Here is an 18,373-nt window from a genome sequence, read left to right as displayed (position 1 = left end):
CTTTCTCTCTCTCTATCTATCTATATATGCATATATATATATGTATAGATAGATAGATAGATAGGTATTCAATTTATGATCGTCTATTGCATTACATTTTCATGCATTTTATTAATCGATTGACAGTACAACGGTATTTTGTGGAAAAACGATGCAAAAATATTTACATTTATACAATTTTCTTTAAAATTACTTTCAACGTATGATTTTTTAATTTTTTTGTAATCTCTTATGAATTCGAACATTCGAGCCACTCCGATAAGTCAGGTAGAACATTTTATTTCCGATTTTCCACGCTAATTGTACAGTTCGTTTCTTTCCAACTTTTCATTGTGTTTTGCTGTTACGATCTCGACTTTACCTACATAAGATATATATGTATGTATATATGTATGTATGAATAGGCCGATGCTTGTGTGTCCCGTTTTTCAAAAGAAGTCTGCCTTTGATCAGTTATGGATGAGCTAATGGACAACGATGATTTGGAGAAACTCCTATTGTTAGAAAACGTGTCTGCCAGAGGAAAAAGCCAGCACGATTTTCCATGTATTTCTTCGTTGGAAAAATCAGTAATGGTTGGTAAGTCGCAAGTGTTTTCAAAAGATTCTACGTTCCGAAAGAAATCAGAATATCAAAACGAAAATATGCGTTCGGAATGTAATATCAACGACTGCAACAATTTATTGAGTTTCAACAAGCAGATCATATCTTTTTTGCTCGATTTAAAAAACCACATAACCTATGCTCTTGAAAAATGTGAAACGAAGTTGACAGTAATAGAGTCGAGCCTTGAAAAACATGTAACCGGAGATACAAGAGCTTTAATTTGCAATGCCGGTATGCCATATTTTAAGGATAGGTATCATTTTTTTGCTCCTAAAAACGACGACGAAATATTGAAAGAAAATTGTAAAGAATTACATTTGAGGAATCTTCCTAAAGTAGCTCCTTGGACGATCAAAGAAAGGAATATGTTATTTAATGCAATACAGGAAGAAATTGTCGTAGCTTCTAACAAGATTAAGAGTATCGGACTTGACGAGTCGAAGCACGAGCCTCCGTGGAAACTCGAAGAAAATATGAAAGCCGGAAAGACATTAACGGCCGATGAATATGACAAACTGGTTGACCAGCTACAAGGAAAAGATTTGGATTGGTTCAAGATATCGTCTGAACATTTCGAGGATGTACACTCACCGCTCGATTGTCGAGTCATGTGGAACGTTTTCCTTCATCCTCGGATTAATAAAAACTCCTGGACAAAGTTGGAAGATGTCAAATTAAAAGAAATTACAAAGAGGTACAAATTTCAGAACTGGGACAGAATCGCGGCACAGTTAAATACAAATCGTTCCGCTTACCAGTGTTTCATCAGATATAATACAATAAGGAAATTGCCGAAAGTTAGAAATTTCATATGGAAGCACAGAGAGGACGATAAACTTTTAAAATTAGTAAAAATTTTTCAGATCGGTGACTTCATTCCTTGGGGCGAAGTAGCCAGTTGGATGCAGAATAGAACCAAACAACAAGTGTATTTTCGATGGACTTATAGTTTAGCGCCGTATCTAACTAAAGGCAGATTTAGCAAATCCGAGGATAATATTTTAAGAGATGCAGTCGCTAAATACGGTACAAATTTTCGTAAAATCTCAGCCGCACTAATGCCCAACAGGTCAACGGTCCAACTGCACGACCGCTATCAAACACTGGTTAACAGTCAAATGAAAAATTGGAATGTATGGTCGCTAGAAGAAGATTCGAAACTGTTGGAACTTTTCGAACGTTTCGGTCCAAATTGGTCCAGAATTGCTAAAACGTTTACCTGTAAAACAAGAACAAAGTTAAGACACCGGCATGCCGCTTTGCAAAAGTATATTAATAAAGGTGTATCCATTCATGATTTGCACAGAGATTACTTTAAAGATAAGAACGAAATAAACCAGGAGAAGAGAAACAAAGAATCCGATCGATCGGATCGAATACATTACTTTAATAGAGGCGTGTCGAAGAAGGACCATAAAGACTGTAACGACGATATTGATAAGGAATTGATCAAGTATTTCCATACAGAACAAACGATAGAAAAATCGCTTGATCATAGACAACGGTCTTATACGTCAGATGAACTTGAGCGCGATGTGAACAAATTGTATAATATTTTGCGGCAATTAAATGCTCAACTTTCTATTCCTGATGATGTATTTAATAATTCAATGTTACACGACAGGCACAGACAGCTTCTATGTTCGTTAAAGGAATATACAGATGTGAAAAACAACAAGAACAAACAACGTATGGTAATAGATGAGTATAGTTCGCTTATGTTTGGTGTAAATCACAGCAACTTTGTGGAAAGAGCTTCTGGCGATAAATCATCGTGCTATTTTCAATCGAAGATGAAATTCGAATGTCCAAATAAAACAAGATGCATAGACTATCCTGTAAACACAAAGAGTATCTTTTTAGTCGAGGAAACGAGAGTCTTTCACACTCCAGACGTTGTGGTTTCTCATATCGGCGGCAAAGAGCAGGAATTAGAATTTGAGAAGCTCGCTCGTTTGCTTGTGCAGAGTAGTAGTTCAAAAGATAAACAGTTCGTGCGAACGATTAAAGATAAAGGCTTTTACGCATTTCCGTCTGGGATGTCTTTGAATCAAAACTACTCGGCTACCAACAGCAGGGACAACGGCAATAGAAGCAGCTTGAATGTTCCTGGTCGTATAAATCGTGCAACGTCGTGTTCGCAACGCGAAAATACGATAAGAAATATTATGTTGTTTAACGCGTTCGAAACAACACACGAGTTTACATCTGCCACCTCCGTGGAAACACCGAGAGACCAATACATACCCCCGATCGAAACGACACACTCAACTTTATTCAGTTTTAAACGTTTACTCGGTTTGAAACCGAGTTTCACCGAAGAACATAATAATCCACAGAAATTTCACACAATATCGAAGAGTTGTCAACGATCGTTAAATTTATTGGAAACGCGTTTAGAACAATTATTTAAATACCCGATCGGTCTGTCGAGGACCACGTTACCCGAAGTTTATGTTATGGATACTTTTTCGTACGACGACGTTAAATCGAAAAGAAAAGCTTCCGAACCACCGACGATACCAAAACCATGTAAAACAAGAAAGCTTCAAATAATCGGTAAGAATAGAAAAGATGATAACTAGACTGCGGATCTTGATAAGTTGCCACTGTTACTACTCTATTAGTTTCGACTACTAATTTTTGTTATAAATGCACAAAATCCGCAGTCTAACGGTAACGATACAAGACAGGAATAATGTCGATTAACTTATTTGCAGCATTAAGCGGAATAATTCACACACAATAACTGTACATTCAGAGCGATGATGCAAATAGATTAAAGGCATTAATAGTTCAGGTTGCATCCCATTACGTATCGTTGTTATTGTACATTATGGCATTATGATATCGAGATGCAGCAGCCGAAGTTTTATAGTTCTGTAGTTCTATTTTCAGGTATAAGAGAAAATACTACTCAGGGAAATAACTTGTATAGTTCGCGAAAGCATTTAGACACTTTAATCATTTAAACGTGTCGTGCACGGCACAAGTAAAATGTCTAAAAGGATTTTTGTTCATCGAAATTCTGTATTGAATTTCAATACAGGTATCTTATATAATACTTAAAACCGTAAGAATAATCCTATTAGTAGTTTACGATAAACAAATAATATCTGTTCTTACTTGTCGGAACGATAAGTGATTATTTGAAATTTGCAAATGGTGTACAAACGATACCGAATAAACATACGCTCGCAAGCTCTACCATTCGTATAAACATCACGAAAATGTAAACAGCTTAAATACTATTGACAAAAGAGATTGCAGTCCCTTGGTTTCGATTCAGGCATCCGTTTCATTGACAGTCGAGTAAAGTATAAAATGCACGTAAGAGATTCAGGGTATTTTCACATATCATTGTATTGAATAATCTCATGACAGTATTTCTTTTGTATACATGTGATCAATTGCCACAAATATAGGAACAAAAGTACAAAATATCGTGTATTCGTAAAAATAAAGACAGGTAAACTAAGTACACGAATAATTTCGAAAATGTGGTGTACACGACGGTCGTTGTACACCAGTTATAGTTATGCGTTCTATTAGTTGTACAGAATTTGTTGTCGCTGAATGTTACCTTGCTGTGTTGCTTGGAACAGCTTTGCGAATCTTACTTGAACGTATCTTACTGTTGTTACTTTCTCTTCAGAATCGAGGTACTGTAGCTAGTCATAGTGATCGCACAACCTGCGGTATAAACACCCCACAAAAGAAAACTAGCCTCGATTTTACAAATTATAGATCTGATACTGTCGAGAAGCAGTTTCAGTGGTTCATTGGTAACCTTGAAAGCTGGCTTGTCTTGAATGATTTTCATGCGTGTTAAGTACTCGATAAGAGGCGGATGATCATGACTGAATATTGGAAAATATTCCTCTATTTTTTCTCTCGTCCACCAAGCTTGTTTGTTCCACCTAGCCGGAAACGAAAAACAAAAGTGTATGATAAACAATTATTTATCTGGAAGATCAAATTGTCTCAGAAACTGTTTTTTGTTTTCTGTTGTGTGTTGCCTGTTTCCTGTTTCCATATATACCTACGTAAATACATGTATATATGTGTGTCGACTATAAATATACTCACTGTTGGCTCCACGAAGTGTAATGGTAACGATAAAGACTAGCTTTAATGTATTTCGGCGGTTTTTCGCGAAACGGATTCTCTACATTATTCATCAAGGCCAATACTTCAGGTTGACCGCTCAAGAGCCGATAAGCCAACGACATTAGCCATGGATTTTGATGATAAGTGCCCAATGCAGCAAACCACATTTGCCAATCGAGACGCGGCTGATGGGGAGCTGAGTATTATAACATTTCAATTAACGCTAATTTATTACTAGATTGTTTCTAATAAATATTTTACCAAATAGATGCCAAATGAACAATATATGTATGTACAAAGAAATTGTTGATACGAAAGGAAAACACTAGAGCAGGCACATTTAGAAACAGTAGCGATTGACTCACCGACAAAAGGCAACGAATTATTCACGTTCCCTGGTTTGTACAAAAATTCGTACTCTTTCCATGGTCCTTCGACACTGTTACTTCCTTCGATGATCACTTCTGGTCTACCGTCCGCTCCGGTCATACGTCTGAATAGTCCATAGCTGTTCACCAAACGAAGGTGATCAACTTTTCCTTGAATTTGCCTTAGCCGAGCTGGTACCGTCGCATTGTGAGATTGATGCAACGTGGCATATGGTACCTACATGGACAAACAACGTTTTCGTTTTTCCACCAGGTATGCTTCAGCTGGTTTCAATACTCTTGGTTGCACACTTACGATGCTTAAGGCAAAAATCGAACAAACTGCTACCGTATATAGACCCGTAATCAAAGTCGTGATTATTTTGTTGCGTACACCTTTCACAGTTATCAAAGAATTAATTATCGCATTCACTGCTGTGATATCAAGCGACGCTTCACCTATATAGATAGACACTGGCATCGCGCGAAAGAGAACATGATCAAACTGTTCTTGTGTGAACGCTGATAAACAAAATATTACAATGATCATCCGTCTCGTGAAACAATTAATCGGTTACGCTATGCGCTACGTATTACGCATTACGCGCTACCCACACATACATAAGTATCCACGTGTACGTACCGATGTTGCTCTGTATCGTCCAATTATCCGTAATCTCAAGATTATAGTATACGTACGTTTCATACAATATACCTGCATAAACTAGAATACACAATATCGTCGAGAGATACTTGACAAGATTGTGCGAATCATTTTTCGACTTTTTCTTGTAAAAAAACTGATCATCCAGCAACGAAATACATAGACAGATAGTCAGAAAGTTGAAAAAGCTGTAGTTTCCTGTAGCTATAATATTTATTTGAAGGAATATCTAAAATGAGAAACTTATCGCTTAAATCGGAGATCGACGTTATTATAGCGTACGATTCTTCAACTATATTTACCTGCGTATAAAAGGCTATTATCCTCACTTTTCTATTTGGAAAAAAGAATAAAAATGGAATAACAAGTTCAACGACATTCACGACAACGGTGGTAAAGCGTAAGAACCAAGTCGGCAAGTGATGTGCATACCATGCCAATGGAGTAGGTATGCACTGCGACTCAAAATGTACGCTCAGAGCTGAAACATACATATATGCTAAGTTCTCTGTTTGTATTTTCATAAGTTCAATATATAATCGATTAAATATACCATCCAATTTCCACCATATTGGACAACCGGAAGTAAGTTTTACTACACCACTGGAAAACATTAGACGGAAAAGTAACCAGCGTATAATCCAAAAGGTCACAGCATCACTGGGTTTACTGATTTTTCCATTCCGAGAATACCAAAATGGAGCTACCAGTATACATAAAAATCCAGTTTCCAACAGAAGCACATCCCTAGCAAGTGCATAAAGGTTGCAACAGTTAAAAGGTTACACCACCGATTTTGATAAAATTTAAATAACTTTTTCGATGTATACAGATATATCACAACGGTCGTCAAACGATCTATATACCGTGTGTACCTTTCTGTATAATTACCAAAAATATTAATTACTCACCATTGGAACCACATAAACGTTTGTCCAACTTGATATAAAGAGTAATAGAGCGACCAAAGTAGAGCAAATACCAATGTGGTACAAAATCTTTGCGAAATAAACCTATAATAAATACAGAATCCATATTATACTTTGCTTGTCCAGCTAACAAAGTAAACTCCAAACGTGCTTACCCTATGAATGATAGAACAACTCCAGAAAGCGATAATACATCCAACATATATTCCAGATTCAGTCCAAGGTACGGAGCAAACCATAATAGCGTTGGTTTTTGTTTTAATTTATGTAGTAAAGGAGCTCGACTTTTCAGATCCAATTGGGTTCTAACCGGTAGAATTCCATTGTCACCGTACAATCCTGTATTGGTAGTAAATAAATGCAAACATTAATAAACACGATCATACCGATCAATTAAAGAACCGCAGAGCAAAAATTCTTTTTTTCCGAGCAATAACCTTTTTCTTCGTGTTCAAAACAAAGAAAAGTTATCGTGAGAAAAATGTTGCAAATGCTCACCTGGAATTTGTATGTAAAAGCTAAGGAACGCGAACACATATATAATGCACATTCCGCGTAAAAATAAATTACGAGTATACCGAACTTGCGTCATATTGCTATTTAGCACAGTTATACTTTCTATTCTCTTAAAGAGATTTTAATTTTTGATACATGAAACAATACAGCATCTGTACATGTATGCATAGACAGCTACTCAATACTATGCGCACCGTCTCTTAAAGTTTTACATTTAACTACTAGATCTGTGCTGTGCTCTCTCGCTGATACTGTAATTGGCAACCGGCCACGAAAAGATACATAAATACTGTGCGGTGCGACTGGTGCGAGTAAATTTGCGGAAGAACTATACCTATGTATGTATTATGTATCACTGTCCTATGATCACTGAACAAACGCATAGTAGATACGATACGGATATGTGATGTACTTAGACGAAATACTACATAGAAGCGAAACTCTGGAATATTTCGGTAACCAATTTTCAAATCTATCAGTAACATCTAACGGGAATATTTTGGTCGCTTTCTAACCGTTTCCAACGTCAGGGTCTGATTCGTCGACATCGTCACTTGGTCCAATAGTGAAATTCCGTGTGCCGTGTGCCTAATAACCAATCACATCCGCGTTCCTACCAAGTAACTTTTCTGTATAGTCTTGAAAAGTGCTTCGTACTATATGTATTTACATACAGCACAGTATGCAATTTACATCTTATCTTCTGTATCTATAACCCAGGCCATACCAAATCTCGAGTACATTACAATAATCAGAGAAGGAATATATATTTGCAACGAATTTATTCGAGCAAAACATTTTATTCGATCCTTATATTTACAAAACGCTAATTATGCTATCGATGCTATTTTAACCCTGAACAAGGTGTTTCGTTTTCATTTTACTGTATTGTTGTTCCATTTCCTCGAGCTGTTGCAATCGCTGTTTACTATTATACTCGTCTATAAATTTCAAAAATTCTTTGTGCTTTTTATCATCCGCGGGTAAACACTTTTCTTTTTTGTCAATTAACCACTCGTCCATATTCTCTGTACGATTGGTATAATGAAAAACACCGACTGGAAATAAAATATATAATACCATTTTTCCAACCTCCATTTGCCAGTTTCCCATTGTTTACAAATCTGTGAACAGAATACTATCATGTAATAATAGGTCCATAGATCGAATGTTTTCTTATTTATCGTCGTCGACTATAGAGAATATTTTGTTTACATCTTTAAAAGGTATATTCAAATAGATATACATATCTTGAAATACATACGATTGAAAGAGACTTGTCGCGTAGCAAAGTTTACAACCGAAACTAAACCTTCGCACTAACCGAACGTAATTCTACGGACATACACGTGTAATCGGTAGTTTATCAACGATTCTATCTTAATTTTCAAAAGAAAAGTTGATTTTTGAAATTACTGATAGATTAAAATAACCGGAATATCATGCACTAATAAAATAAACACAATAGATGCGTGACTACAGCCATATTCCTCAAGGGGACGTTTTATTCGGCTGTATTTTGTACACTGATATGTATATATATATCAGTCATTGTATGCCATGCGGTTACGTCACGAACGTAAAACACTAGTCAAAGCACATGCATAGGGTAATACGTGTAGGAAATTTGCAATGTTGGTGAAACTGCTTCGCAGGAGCGGGAGGTGCATTAGATCGTTCAAGATTGACTTGATAATATTTTTGAAAGCGTCTATTTTCACCATTTGAATCGTTAAAAATTCTTCCAATTACTCGGTGAAGATATTGAACTTTGAAGTGGACTAGTATGGAAACATTATTACCGTCGGAAATAGCGCGACTTGTTCTTGGTAAAAACTTTATGCAACAATGTTTTATAAACGTTCTGTTACGATAACCTGCTTTGCGACGGAAACATAAATATTATATTTTCCAAGCGCATCGCAAACGAAATAACTCGCCCAGATAAATATGTCAATCGTTACTCGCGTGTGGTATTTAAAATATGTAATGATATCAACGACGAGTCAGATAAGTTTCAATTTTACTTTTCTTTCGCGATATTAAAAAATTCTGTTGATTTCAGGGTATCTCGAAGATCAAAAATGCATTGAAGCTGCCAAAATATTTTTAGAGACGTCGCCGCATTTACAAGAATGTCGTACCGTAGTATCTAAAGGAAGACGATTCAGTACTAGAGTGGGTGGAATGACATTGATAGATGTCATTGAAAAATTTGTTGCGATCACCACAGCAAGTAAGTCGATCGGTTTTCGATGCTACATGATATTTACAAATGCATCCATATATTTGTTTGCTCAGCATTCGCACGGTTTGAAAATCTTCTTACGTTTATGCAGTTCAAGAACGTCTCAGCAAAATTGCAGATTGTGAACAGTTAAGACATTGTGGGGATTCATTGGAGCAATTAAAGTTTCTGGTCGAAGAAACGCGTGGCCAGAGATTTGTAGTCAATATTAATGTTCCTTCTCAGGTAGATAAACTCTGATTGTTCCTCGTGATAATGATACAACGATATCGATATCAATGGTACAATGGATTCGAATGCGTAATGTAAAAACATTTACAGCCTAATACCCAGATAAGTAACGGATCTCCAATCATATCGAGTAACGTTCGTAAAAGACGTCACAGCAACAGCGATCGCGAACGATGCAAGCGTCTGAAAGTAGTATCGAACTCGTTCCAGCATTCGGAATTTCCAATTTCTACAGGTTTGCTTGTCTACTTTTAATAATTTTTCACCAACGTTAGAGAGTTATCGCTCGTGCGAACTCGTTCAAAGATTGTTGTCCTCTATCCTGTCATAGCGACAGGTCCCGACAGCGTAGAAGCAACGCCATTGGAAAGTTTACCAGGTCATGGCGACACGTCTTGTCCATCCAACCACGATGCTTGCGCGAAAGAGGAAGACCACAATACATGCCGAGAGAAGCACAGAGGTATTCGGTTACTATCTACTAGTCGGCATATATTTCTACATACTTATATCATTCGAATGTCTGTCCATTGACATAGGTGGCGATCAAGATGATAGAAACGGAGAAGCGGATGGTGTCGACGACAATGCAACCACATCGAAAGATGACCAGACAGGGAATTTTTGCCCATTTGAAAAATGTAGCGCGGCTACAAGCACAGAAGAACTATTGAGTTATTCGTGTGCAGAAGTACAGACTACTCCGTACGATACACCCGAATCCGAATCAGAAACCAATGACGAACCTATAGAAAATCTCAGTGTAAGTACAGTATCGAGACGCAAACAATAGATTCGAACGCGTTGTTATCGATTGTAAAATAATTGTTAACCGAACAATTTCTCATTGCCCTCAGTTACTGACCAAAGAGCTTTTAAATCGTACCGAGTTACAAGAACGTATCGCTGAGAATATCAATAAAGCTATACTGCCAACGGATACATCTATGAGAGACGAAACCCTGAACGATTCGGTTCACAGCGAAGCAAACTCCTCTATCATGATCGAGTTGAATAATGCGATTAAATCCATAGTGGAAGCAACGGAATCCGACCCAATATTTGAAAAGTTTCTCGATGAAATAATTGGGCCGCACGCAGAAACAGATACAAGTCCAGACGAAGATGTGGAAACTAGACCAAAAGTGAAACTTTTGAACGATTCCCGAGAAAAGCAACTAGAAACCAACACGGTGGAACACGGGACGACTTCGATCGATGAAAAATCATCGAACGAAACGGAAGGTGTTGTCGAAGTACCCTTGAAACATAGACTTCGTAGTTCATCGAGGCAACAGAACGTTCGCGTCGAAGACGAGCAACGCGACCAAGAGAAAGAGTATAATGCTCTAGAGGATCAAAATGCTGCGGCAATCATGAGTATAATAAATGCAAACATTACCGGTAGCATATCATCGAACGACAAGAGAATCTCAGATAGTATGAAAGACGATGTACATTTGGAAAATGAAAGCGAGAAGAAGTTTCCAATTTCCGAACAGTCTCCGAACAAGGATAAGCTGGCCGACGTGAAATTGATGAGAGCCGAGAACGAAAAAGACTGTGACAATAGCAATGGCAACGGTGCAATCGTTCACTGTAACGATGTCGAGTCGAAAATGAGAAAATCGTCGGTGAAACGACCGCGCGTCCTAAAGCCGAAACACGAGACCGTACTCAACAATGAAACGAACGCGCACAAACTTGAACAGGATATAATGACGATGCCGATGTTGATCGTGTGCTCGAAACAGGAGACGAGCAATGTACTCGCCGCAAGTTCCAGCATATCGTCGGTCGCCAATTCCCGCTTTATTCCCATTATGCCCAAAGATCAAGCAGCTAAAAATGGAAAAGATTTTGTGGAGACGCTGTATTTAAAGACTGTGAACGTAGCCCAGAAGGTACAAGCACCGATCCCCAATACTTTGAACGAGCCAAAAAATTTAATTGTTTGCGCGAACGCAGCTTTACAAGCATGTCAAAAAGGATTTATCAAAATGAACAGTACACCGAAAAGCACACTTAGAAACATTGATAATTCGATCGCGAGTATCGATGTACCGAGTACCACGATCAATAACGCCAATATAGCAACTACTAATAAATTTCCCGGTGAGGAATCGATTACTCTTTACGGGAATGAACACAGCGCGAGAACGTTATTGGATAGTTCGAATTTGCCTACGATAAATGTAGAAGACAGCATCAGTCTGTCGGGTGCGGAATTGTCTCCGTACATAAAGTTCAATTGCAACAAGAGTCATCAGAATCACAGCTTGTCTGATATCGACTTGACTCCCGTCATCCAGAACGTACAGATTCTCGACGCGACGCACAAAATCATCGCCTTAGACGATCAACAACCTCCTGCTTTTGCTTCTACTTCTACTTCTGCTTCTACTTCTACTTCTGCTTCTGCTTCTGTTTCTGCTTCTGCTTCTGCCACTACTTCCAAAACAACCGAACACAGTGCCATCAATAAACGAACGCCGAGATCTTTGCTGAGAAGTAGATCGAAAAATCACAGATTAAGCTTATCAACGCCCAGGAGAAGAAGCAGTCACGTCAGAGCGCTCGACTTCAATACGCCGTCGAAGATGGTGATCGCGTCGAACAAATTGATCGGGCAAAACCAGAGCCAGGACGAAAACGAAAACGAAAACGCGCTTGCCTCTCATAGGCCCGGAGCGACGAAACACCTTAAATCCGTACGCAGAACGTCTCTGTTCAGATCACCGCCGTTTTCCAGTCAAGTTACAAGGAACACGCACAGATTGAAAAGTCCGTTGAGACATTGTCGATCATCGTCAAAACCTTCCATCGCAACGAGAAGTCCTGAGCCAAAACTCGTCGGCGGTTGGGACAAATGTAACGGGGTGGGCGTAATAATCGACGGAAAGGAAGACTCGACGAAAGCAAATGCGACCGCAATCGCGTGTTCCAAAGCCGACACCAAAACACAACCAGAGACGTCAAAAACCACAAGCAAACGCACTTGGGATGCAGATTTGCGAAAGGCTTTGCAAATCACTACGGATGAAGAGTCCAAGAAGCCGCGAAAACCTACGAAAATACCGAAATTGCCAAAAACCAAAAGAATTGAGTCCACAAAAGACAAAACGGTTAAGTCGCGAAAAGATAGACGAAAAGACGCGTTACAGATTCTTAAAGAGACAAGTCAAAGCAGCTTCGTTTCGAACAACAGCAAGAGCGTGGTTGTCTCGTTGATGGAAAATAATGACAACACCTCTTGCAACGTTGTCGAAAAAAACGAGATCGGTACACTGAAATTGGCCGGCAGCGACGACGGTGACTGCAACCGTGATCGCGACCATGGCCGGGAACAGAACCACAGCGACAATTCTGACAAGCCTGTCCAGAAACGTACGGAGGAGCCATCGAAAACTGCAGGTGCAACCGTTGAACAGAAGACTGTGAAGAAATACGCGCAGTTGAGAACATTGGAGACTAATTTGAAGAAATATAATGCCGACAAGAAGAAACAGAGTTCGTCCAGAAACAACGTGACAACGTCTATGGACGCGTTGCAACAATGTTCGGAACTGGCAAAGATTTCCGTGGATATCGCGCAACAGATGCTGCAACAGCAAATACCCAACTTGATTGCTCTGGAAACACCAAGAAAATTTCAGAGTTCCGAAGTGCCACCGACACCTAGATTACTCAGCCCCAGTAGTAACGCAACCCCGTTTCCAAAGGGTAACGAAGACTCCAACAAGATACGTAGTTTCATAAGCACGCCGGAATTTCCGAAAACGCCTTGTATAGCATTAACGCCAAAACTCTCAAACGAGAATGTTATCGCAGACGACACGAAGAAAGAAGCATTTCACAGCTGTTCTCCGTACTATAAACCCACATCCGAGCAAGACGAGTGCTCGGATAAATCGTCGAGGATGCAAAAACTAGGTAAAAATGTCGAGAACTCGTCCACGCTAGTGTCACAGGTTTCGATGCAATCCGTATCGTCGTCCCACGACATCAAGAAATCGACCAACACCTATCAAACCTGCGTGTCAGCGAAATTGGAGATCACGCAATTCGAAGTGATCAAGGAAAATCTACCGAAAGAAGAAGCAGTGAAAGAGCTTAAAATATCTGCTTGCGATTCTCCGACTCGTTATGCAAAGTTCAAATCCGATTGCGCCAAGGATAATGCTGCAGACGCCATTTCGAACGACAACAACGACAACGACAACGACAACGACAACGACGCGGCCTCCGTAGCATCTTGCTCTTCCTGTTCAACCTCCTCCTCGTCGTCGTCTTCGACTTCCTCCTCATCCTCCTCCTCCTCTTCTTCTTCCTCCTCTTCGTCCTCGTCATTGCCATCGACGTTTTTGCCCGCGTTATCTTTGTCGCCATCGTTTACCACCAATTTGAATCGGTCGAAAGGCACGAATTCACCGGATAAATCATCTACCAGCAAAAAGTGCAATAAACTTTCTAGTCAAATTCTATACCCAGAGGGTTCGGAAACATTGACCTCGGAAAACAATTTATCCAAACTAAAGATCAAAATGACCGGTGATCCGTCTACGAGTCATACAAAACAAACGACGATCGCCTTTAAAAAGGACGAATTATCGCCGACGAAAGTATTTTCGATATTCAAGAACGACCAAGACTTGACGAATTGTACGAAAGAAACTCCTGCGAAAGACGAACTTTTATTAAACGAAGCAGACATCTCGGAAACTCCCAGCAGTTCCAAAACAGGTGTTGAACACCTAACTAATTTGTCTTCGAAAATTTCAGCGTTCATAAGCTCGGAGGATCAGAAATTACCGAAATCGAATCAAGATATTACCGTGGAAAAATCTACTACGACAAAATTGAAGCAAAAACCTACGATCATTGGTATACAACGAGTGACATCGAAAACGAATTCGAAATCCTTCCTTAGCCTCAAGCCCTCGAAGAAAGTTACAATTAAGCGTTTAGTTGTACAGCAAGAAGAAACATCCTCGCCTAATAAAAAGAAACCAGCAGTAATTTCGCAATTGGAAGCAAAGCGTCGACGTATGATTGCCAAATTTCGAGAAATCTCAAAGTCTAATTCGTCTCGTGTTAAACCTCAACAGCCACGTATTCGTCTAAATGGTAAAAAAAGTATCGGTTCGAAGAAAGTCTACGGTCAATACAAATCCGCTGGAAAAAACGTTAACCAGATTAACGAGAAACCGACAAGGAGGAACAAAAGGAACAAACCCGAGGAATCGAATAAAAGCAATAGCTGCAACGTTAATGTAAATGATACCGGTGGTACCAACGATATCAATCACACCAACGGCGTTAACGAGAGCAACAACAATAATAGTCAACGTAACGATAGCGATAGCAAAACGAAATACTCGTCTGTGCAGGGTGTGTTAAAAGTAGAAAATTGTAGTTTGGGACATCAAAAGAGACATGATGAAACGACGAACTGCGACAAAGAGACAAGCATCGTACGCAACGAAACCTTGACGTTAAATACTATAAAGTATTCGACTACCGAACCGGTGAACAGACTGGAAAATGTTAACGATCCGTCGGTCGGTGAGGTTGCAAACAACGCTACGAACAACGTCGAATTCAACGATGGAGTTGACGTTCGAGGGAAAAGCTCGAGTTCGACCGACTTTGGAGGGAAAAACGAAACTTGTAACGCTCTCGTGGACAAGGAACGAATCGAAACAATAACAATAGAAAACCGTGTCGTGAAATGCGTTACCGAAGAAACCGAACCAACCAATAAAGTCAATAAAACTGATTTGCGAGAAATCAAGACCGATCACGACTCTTTGAAAAACGCAAATAACTCCATCAGAGAAAACGCGCGTCGAACAAACGAGTATCAAAGTTGCCGCGTTGGTATAGCAAACGGCATTTTAAAGTCTAAGGTTGATCAGGTGAAACGAGATTTGTTCAGCGACGAAGAAAACGAACAGAGAACGTCGGGTCCGTTCAAGTTGACGAACAGCAAAAGAGAGAACGATGTCACTACGTCAGCCAGCAAGAGCGTCGAGTCTGAAAATCCGAAGGGTCTGTCACGCGTTCTTCAGTCTTTGCAATTGGTTCCTACCTGTAAGAACGAGCACACGCGTTCGATTGTATCGGCTGCATCGGCTATACAAACTATACCGGCTGCATCAACCGAATCAACCGCCCCTCTATCAACAGCGTCGTCCGAATTCAGACGTAAAAACAATTGCGAGGACCCAGAGCTTAATGCACTCGGTCCTAATTCGGTCGAGTATCATTTCCATTATGACGACAATGCTCCGGTCAAAAAAAGGAGACGCAGATACAGCAGTCAAGAATTGGAATTTCAAATCAACATTGACCTGAACAATCAAGATTCCAACGAATGTACCAAAGTGATGACCGCTACCCACTACGAAGAAATATTCAATTTGCCCCCGAAATCGAGGAAACGATCAGGGAATAGAAAGTCGCCAGTTAAAACCGAACCATTTCCAATTCAAGCCCACGAATTGTTTGACAAACCACCCGTTACGTTAACAACAGTACCAAGCATCCATGGCAAACCTTTGGCCACGTCGTCTCCTTTGGACAAGGTGCCGATGCCCAAAATGAAAAAGCTCTCGGTAAAAACTGTACACGCGACAAACGAACAAAATCACGACAAACCACCCGATCAACCAAATAACAAGAAAAAAACCAAGCTTGAGAAAACTCGCGATTCTGGTGTGTAAAACGATATTTACCGTTTACATTGCTATTCTCGCTCTCGACTATGATATAATGATCAACGTACCGATTTCAGATGATAACTCTACCGCGAAAATTCTCCGAAGGAAATTGCCGGAGTCGAGAGAAAACAAACAGGTAGAAATCAATTTATATTCCGCTTGTCTCTTTTATATTACTTGTTCGTAACATAGAGACAAAACACAGCCACCTGTTTTAGATCGATAAACGACAGTACCCAACGGATCCGCAAACATTATTGAGCAACGTGGACTTGGAAAAATTTTTAACGTCTGTTCATGGGCCAGAGTAACCAGTCGACCCTCCTCACGTATCCGACGAGAACAAAGCGTCTGCGAAAGTTTATAATCTAATCGTGTATACAATGGGCATTTGATACTATATCTTAATGTTTTCCTTCCTTCCGTCCGTTCTCCCTCCACCAGCTTTTCCAGTTTCTCTAGCTGCTCTTCCAGTTCCTTCCTTTCCTTTTTGCAAACTTTGTTCTTTTGGCAGAACACAAACGCGACACCATATATAGTTACTTTTCTTTTTTTCGGCTCTTTCAAGTACCATATCATTTCCATGAATCTAACAAAATTTCATTTAAAATTAAGACAAATTATTGTAGATTAATTGTAAAAGTAAAAAATCTTGTTACGACAATGTGTAACTAATAATTGGAATTCCAATTGATGTATGTATGTATGTACAGGAAATAAGAGAGGCTGCAGAATTAATAGATGTACCGAATTATAATTTTTTTATTAAAAATATTGAACCTTAACAGATACAGACTCACTTTACCGTACAGCTGTGCGAGTGGGAAACTGTATTAACATGTTTTGTCTCTGTCAAGCATCGACATGGAACACCATTTAGCATTTAGATTTCACAGCTTTGTCAACATCTTCGACTACCGATAGTAATTTCCGCCACTGCGTCATATTCAAACAAATACCTGTACAAACGATTGACATTCATTTTATATCACAATCGTTAACCAAACTGACAAAAGTACAATGGTCGCGTACCTTTCTTCCCAGGCTTCAAATTTGCATCCTTATCGTAGTACATTTCTCTAATATCGACGTATAATTTCCCTTTGAAATCTCGCACGCTAATCTGACGATTATTTCCAAGATCCCAGGCTGTGTCTTCATTTTGCTGTGATTCTTTTTCTGGTTTCTTCGACACCTTTGCCTCTTTATCCTCGGATTCTCTCTTCTTCTGTTTCTTCTTTGGCCTTACTTCCTTAAGATTGAAACGATGTGTCACATTGATTATTCACATAGTGAACATAAGATAGAAATTGTTTTTGTCATGTTATTTTTAAAAAATACCTCTTCGCTGCTGTCCTCGTCGGTAGACACATATTCTTTTGACTTTGGCATCTTCTCGAAATCTGCCTACCTAAAACAGCATGCTATTGGTGAACTAACAATACTCGAAGTGATAAGCTATCATCGAAGATATATGTATGTATGTATTTATTTATTTTTTGCAGATTTATAACCTTCTAACAGTCATATCGAAAGCAATGTTACTATTAGTTGCTGCTATTTAGTATACATGTGTATACACGTGTATATGCACATACCGAAAACTTGTTCGACGAACAAAGATTAGTACGCGAACGATAAATCGAACTTGATGAAAGATCCAACTAAGAATAATAATAAATCAAATAGTTTGGTTCGCCGGACAATTTTTGAAGTTATATTACCATCGCCATATTTGATTATATAGCATCCGGTTACACGGTTAGACAGTGCAAATAAATGTGCTTTATGTGTCGTTATAACTAACATTCTATTGTACAATATTGTTCACCTCACCTGATCCTTATAGACAGAAAATCACGGGTTTATACAAGAGTTCTTTCATTCGCTCTAATCTTCAATAATGAACATGCGTACTTACCTACATATACATATATATATATATATGTTGCGCATCGCATAATAGAAAGTAGCAAAGC

At 39.1% G+C, this 18,373-nt stretch overlaps 4 protein-coding genes across 6 annotated transcripts; 2 read left to right on the top strand and 2 right to left on the bottom strand.

Moving 5' to 3' along the window:
- Positions 1 to 102: 102 nt before the first annotated feature.
- Pbp95 (proximal sequence element A Pbp95) lies at positions 103 to 3,811 on the top strand. Of its 2 annotated transcripts, XM_076799578.1 has the most exons (3): positions 103 to 579; positions 1,009 to 3,165; positions 3,327 to 3,811. In XM_076799578.1, exons 1-3 carry the CDS (start codon positions 456 to 458, stop codon positions 3,353 to 3,355), a joined length of 2,310 nt encoding a protein of 769 aa, XP_076655693.1. In that variant the 5' UTR covers positions 103 to 455; the 3' UTR covers positions 3,356 to 3,811. The 2 variants fall into 2 exon arrangements, with proteins under 2 accessions (XP_076655693.1, XP_076655692.1); XM_076799577.1 differs by having other exon boundaries at positions 105 to 3,165.
- A 215-nt stretch (positions 3,812 to 4,026) lies between these two features.
- Positions 4,027 to 7,563, bottom strand: LOC143360586 (lipase maturation factor 2). Its single transcript, XM_076799579.1, has 10 exons — positions 7,176 to 7,563; positions 6,833 to 7,016; positions 6,660 to 6,761; positions 6,302 to 6,495; positions 6,051 to 6,229; positions 5,728 to 5,977; positions 5,401 to 5,606; positions 5,082 to 5,322; positions 4,696 to 4,912; positions 4,027 to 4,526 (listed from the first exon to the last, which is right to left on the bottom strand). The coding sequence occupies exons 1-10, from the start codon at positions 7,267 to 7,269 to the stop codon at positions 4,247 to 4,249; spliced, it is 1,947 nt and encodes a 648-aa protein (XP_076655694.1). The 5' UTR covers positions 7,270 to 7,563; the 3' UTR covers positions 4,027 to 4,246.
- Positions 7,564 to 8,778: 1,215 nt separating this feature from the next.
- LOC143360456 (uncharacterized) lies at positions 8,779 to 17,002 on the top strand. Its single transcript, XM_076799302.1, has 9 exons — positions 8,779 to 9,022; positions 9,259 to 9,429; positions 9,533 to 9,666; positions 9,763 to 9,907; positions 10,004 to 10,135; positions 10,212 to 10,435; positions 10,530 to 16,389; positions 16,469 to 16,530; positions 16,613 to 17,002. The coding sequence occupies exons 1-9, from the start codon at positions 8,980 to 8,982 to the stop codon at positions 16,703 to 16,705; spliced, it is 6,864 nt and encodes a 2,287-aa protein (XP_076655417.1). The 5' UTR covers positions 8,779 to 8,979; the 3' UTR covers positions 16,706 to 17,002.
- A 136-nt stretch (positions 17,003 to 17,138) lies between these two features.
- Ssb-c31a (single stranded-binding protein c31A) lies at positions 17,139 to 18,334 on the bottom strand. Of its 2 annotated transcripts, none has more exons than XM_076799300.1 (4): positions 18,231 to 18,334; positions 17,736 to 17,805; positions 17,427 to 17,646; positions 17,139 to 17,353 (listed from the first exon to the last, which is right to left on the bottom strand). In XM_076799300.1, exons 2-4 carry the CDS (start codon positions 17,784 to 17,786, stop codon positions 17,271 to 17,273), a joined length of 354 nt encoding a protein of 117 aa, XP_076655415.1. In that variant the 5' UTR covers positions 17,787 to 17,805; positions 18,231 to 18,334; the 3' UTR covers positions 17,139 to 17,270. The 2 variants fall into 2 exon arrangements, with proteins under 2 accessions (XP_076655415.1, XP_076655416.1); XM_076799301.1 differs by lacking the exon at positions 18,231 to 18,334 and adding an exon at positions 17,993 to 18,047.
- Positions 18,335 to 18,373: the final 39 nt, after the last annotated feature.

Source organism: Halictus rubicundus, chromosome 13 (genome assembly GCF_050948215.1).
Source record: "Halictus rubicundus isolate RS-2024b chromosome 13, iyHalRubi1_principal, whole genome shotgun sequence".
Lineage (NCBI taxonomy): Eukaryota > Metazoa > Arthropoda > Insecta > Hymenoptera > Halictidae > Halictus > Halictus rubicundus.
The sequence above is the reverse complement of the archived record's forward strand: the minus strand, read 5'-3'. Positions and strand labels throughout refer to the sequence as shown.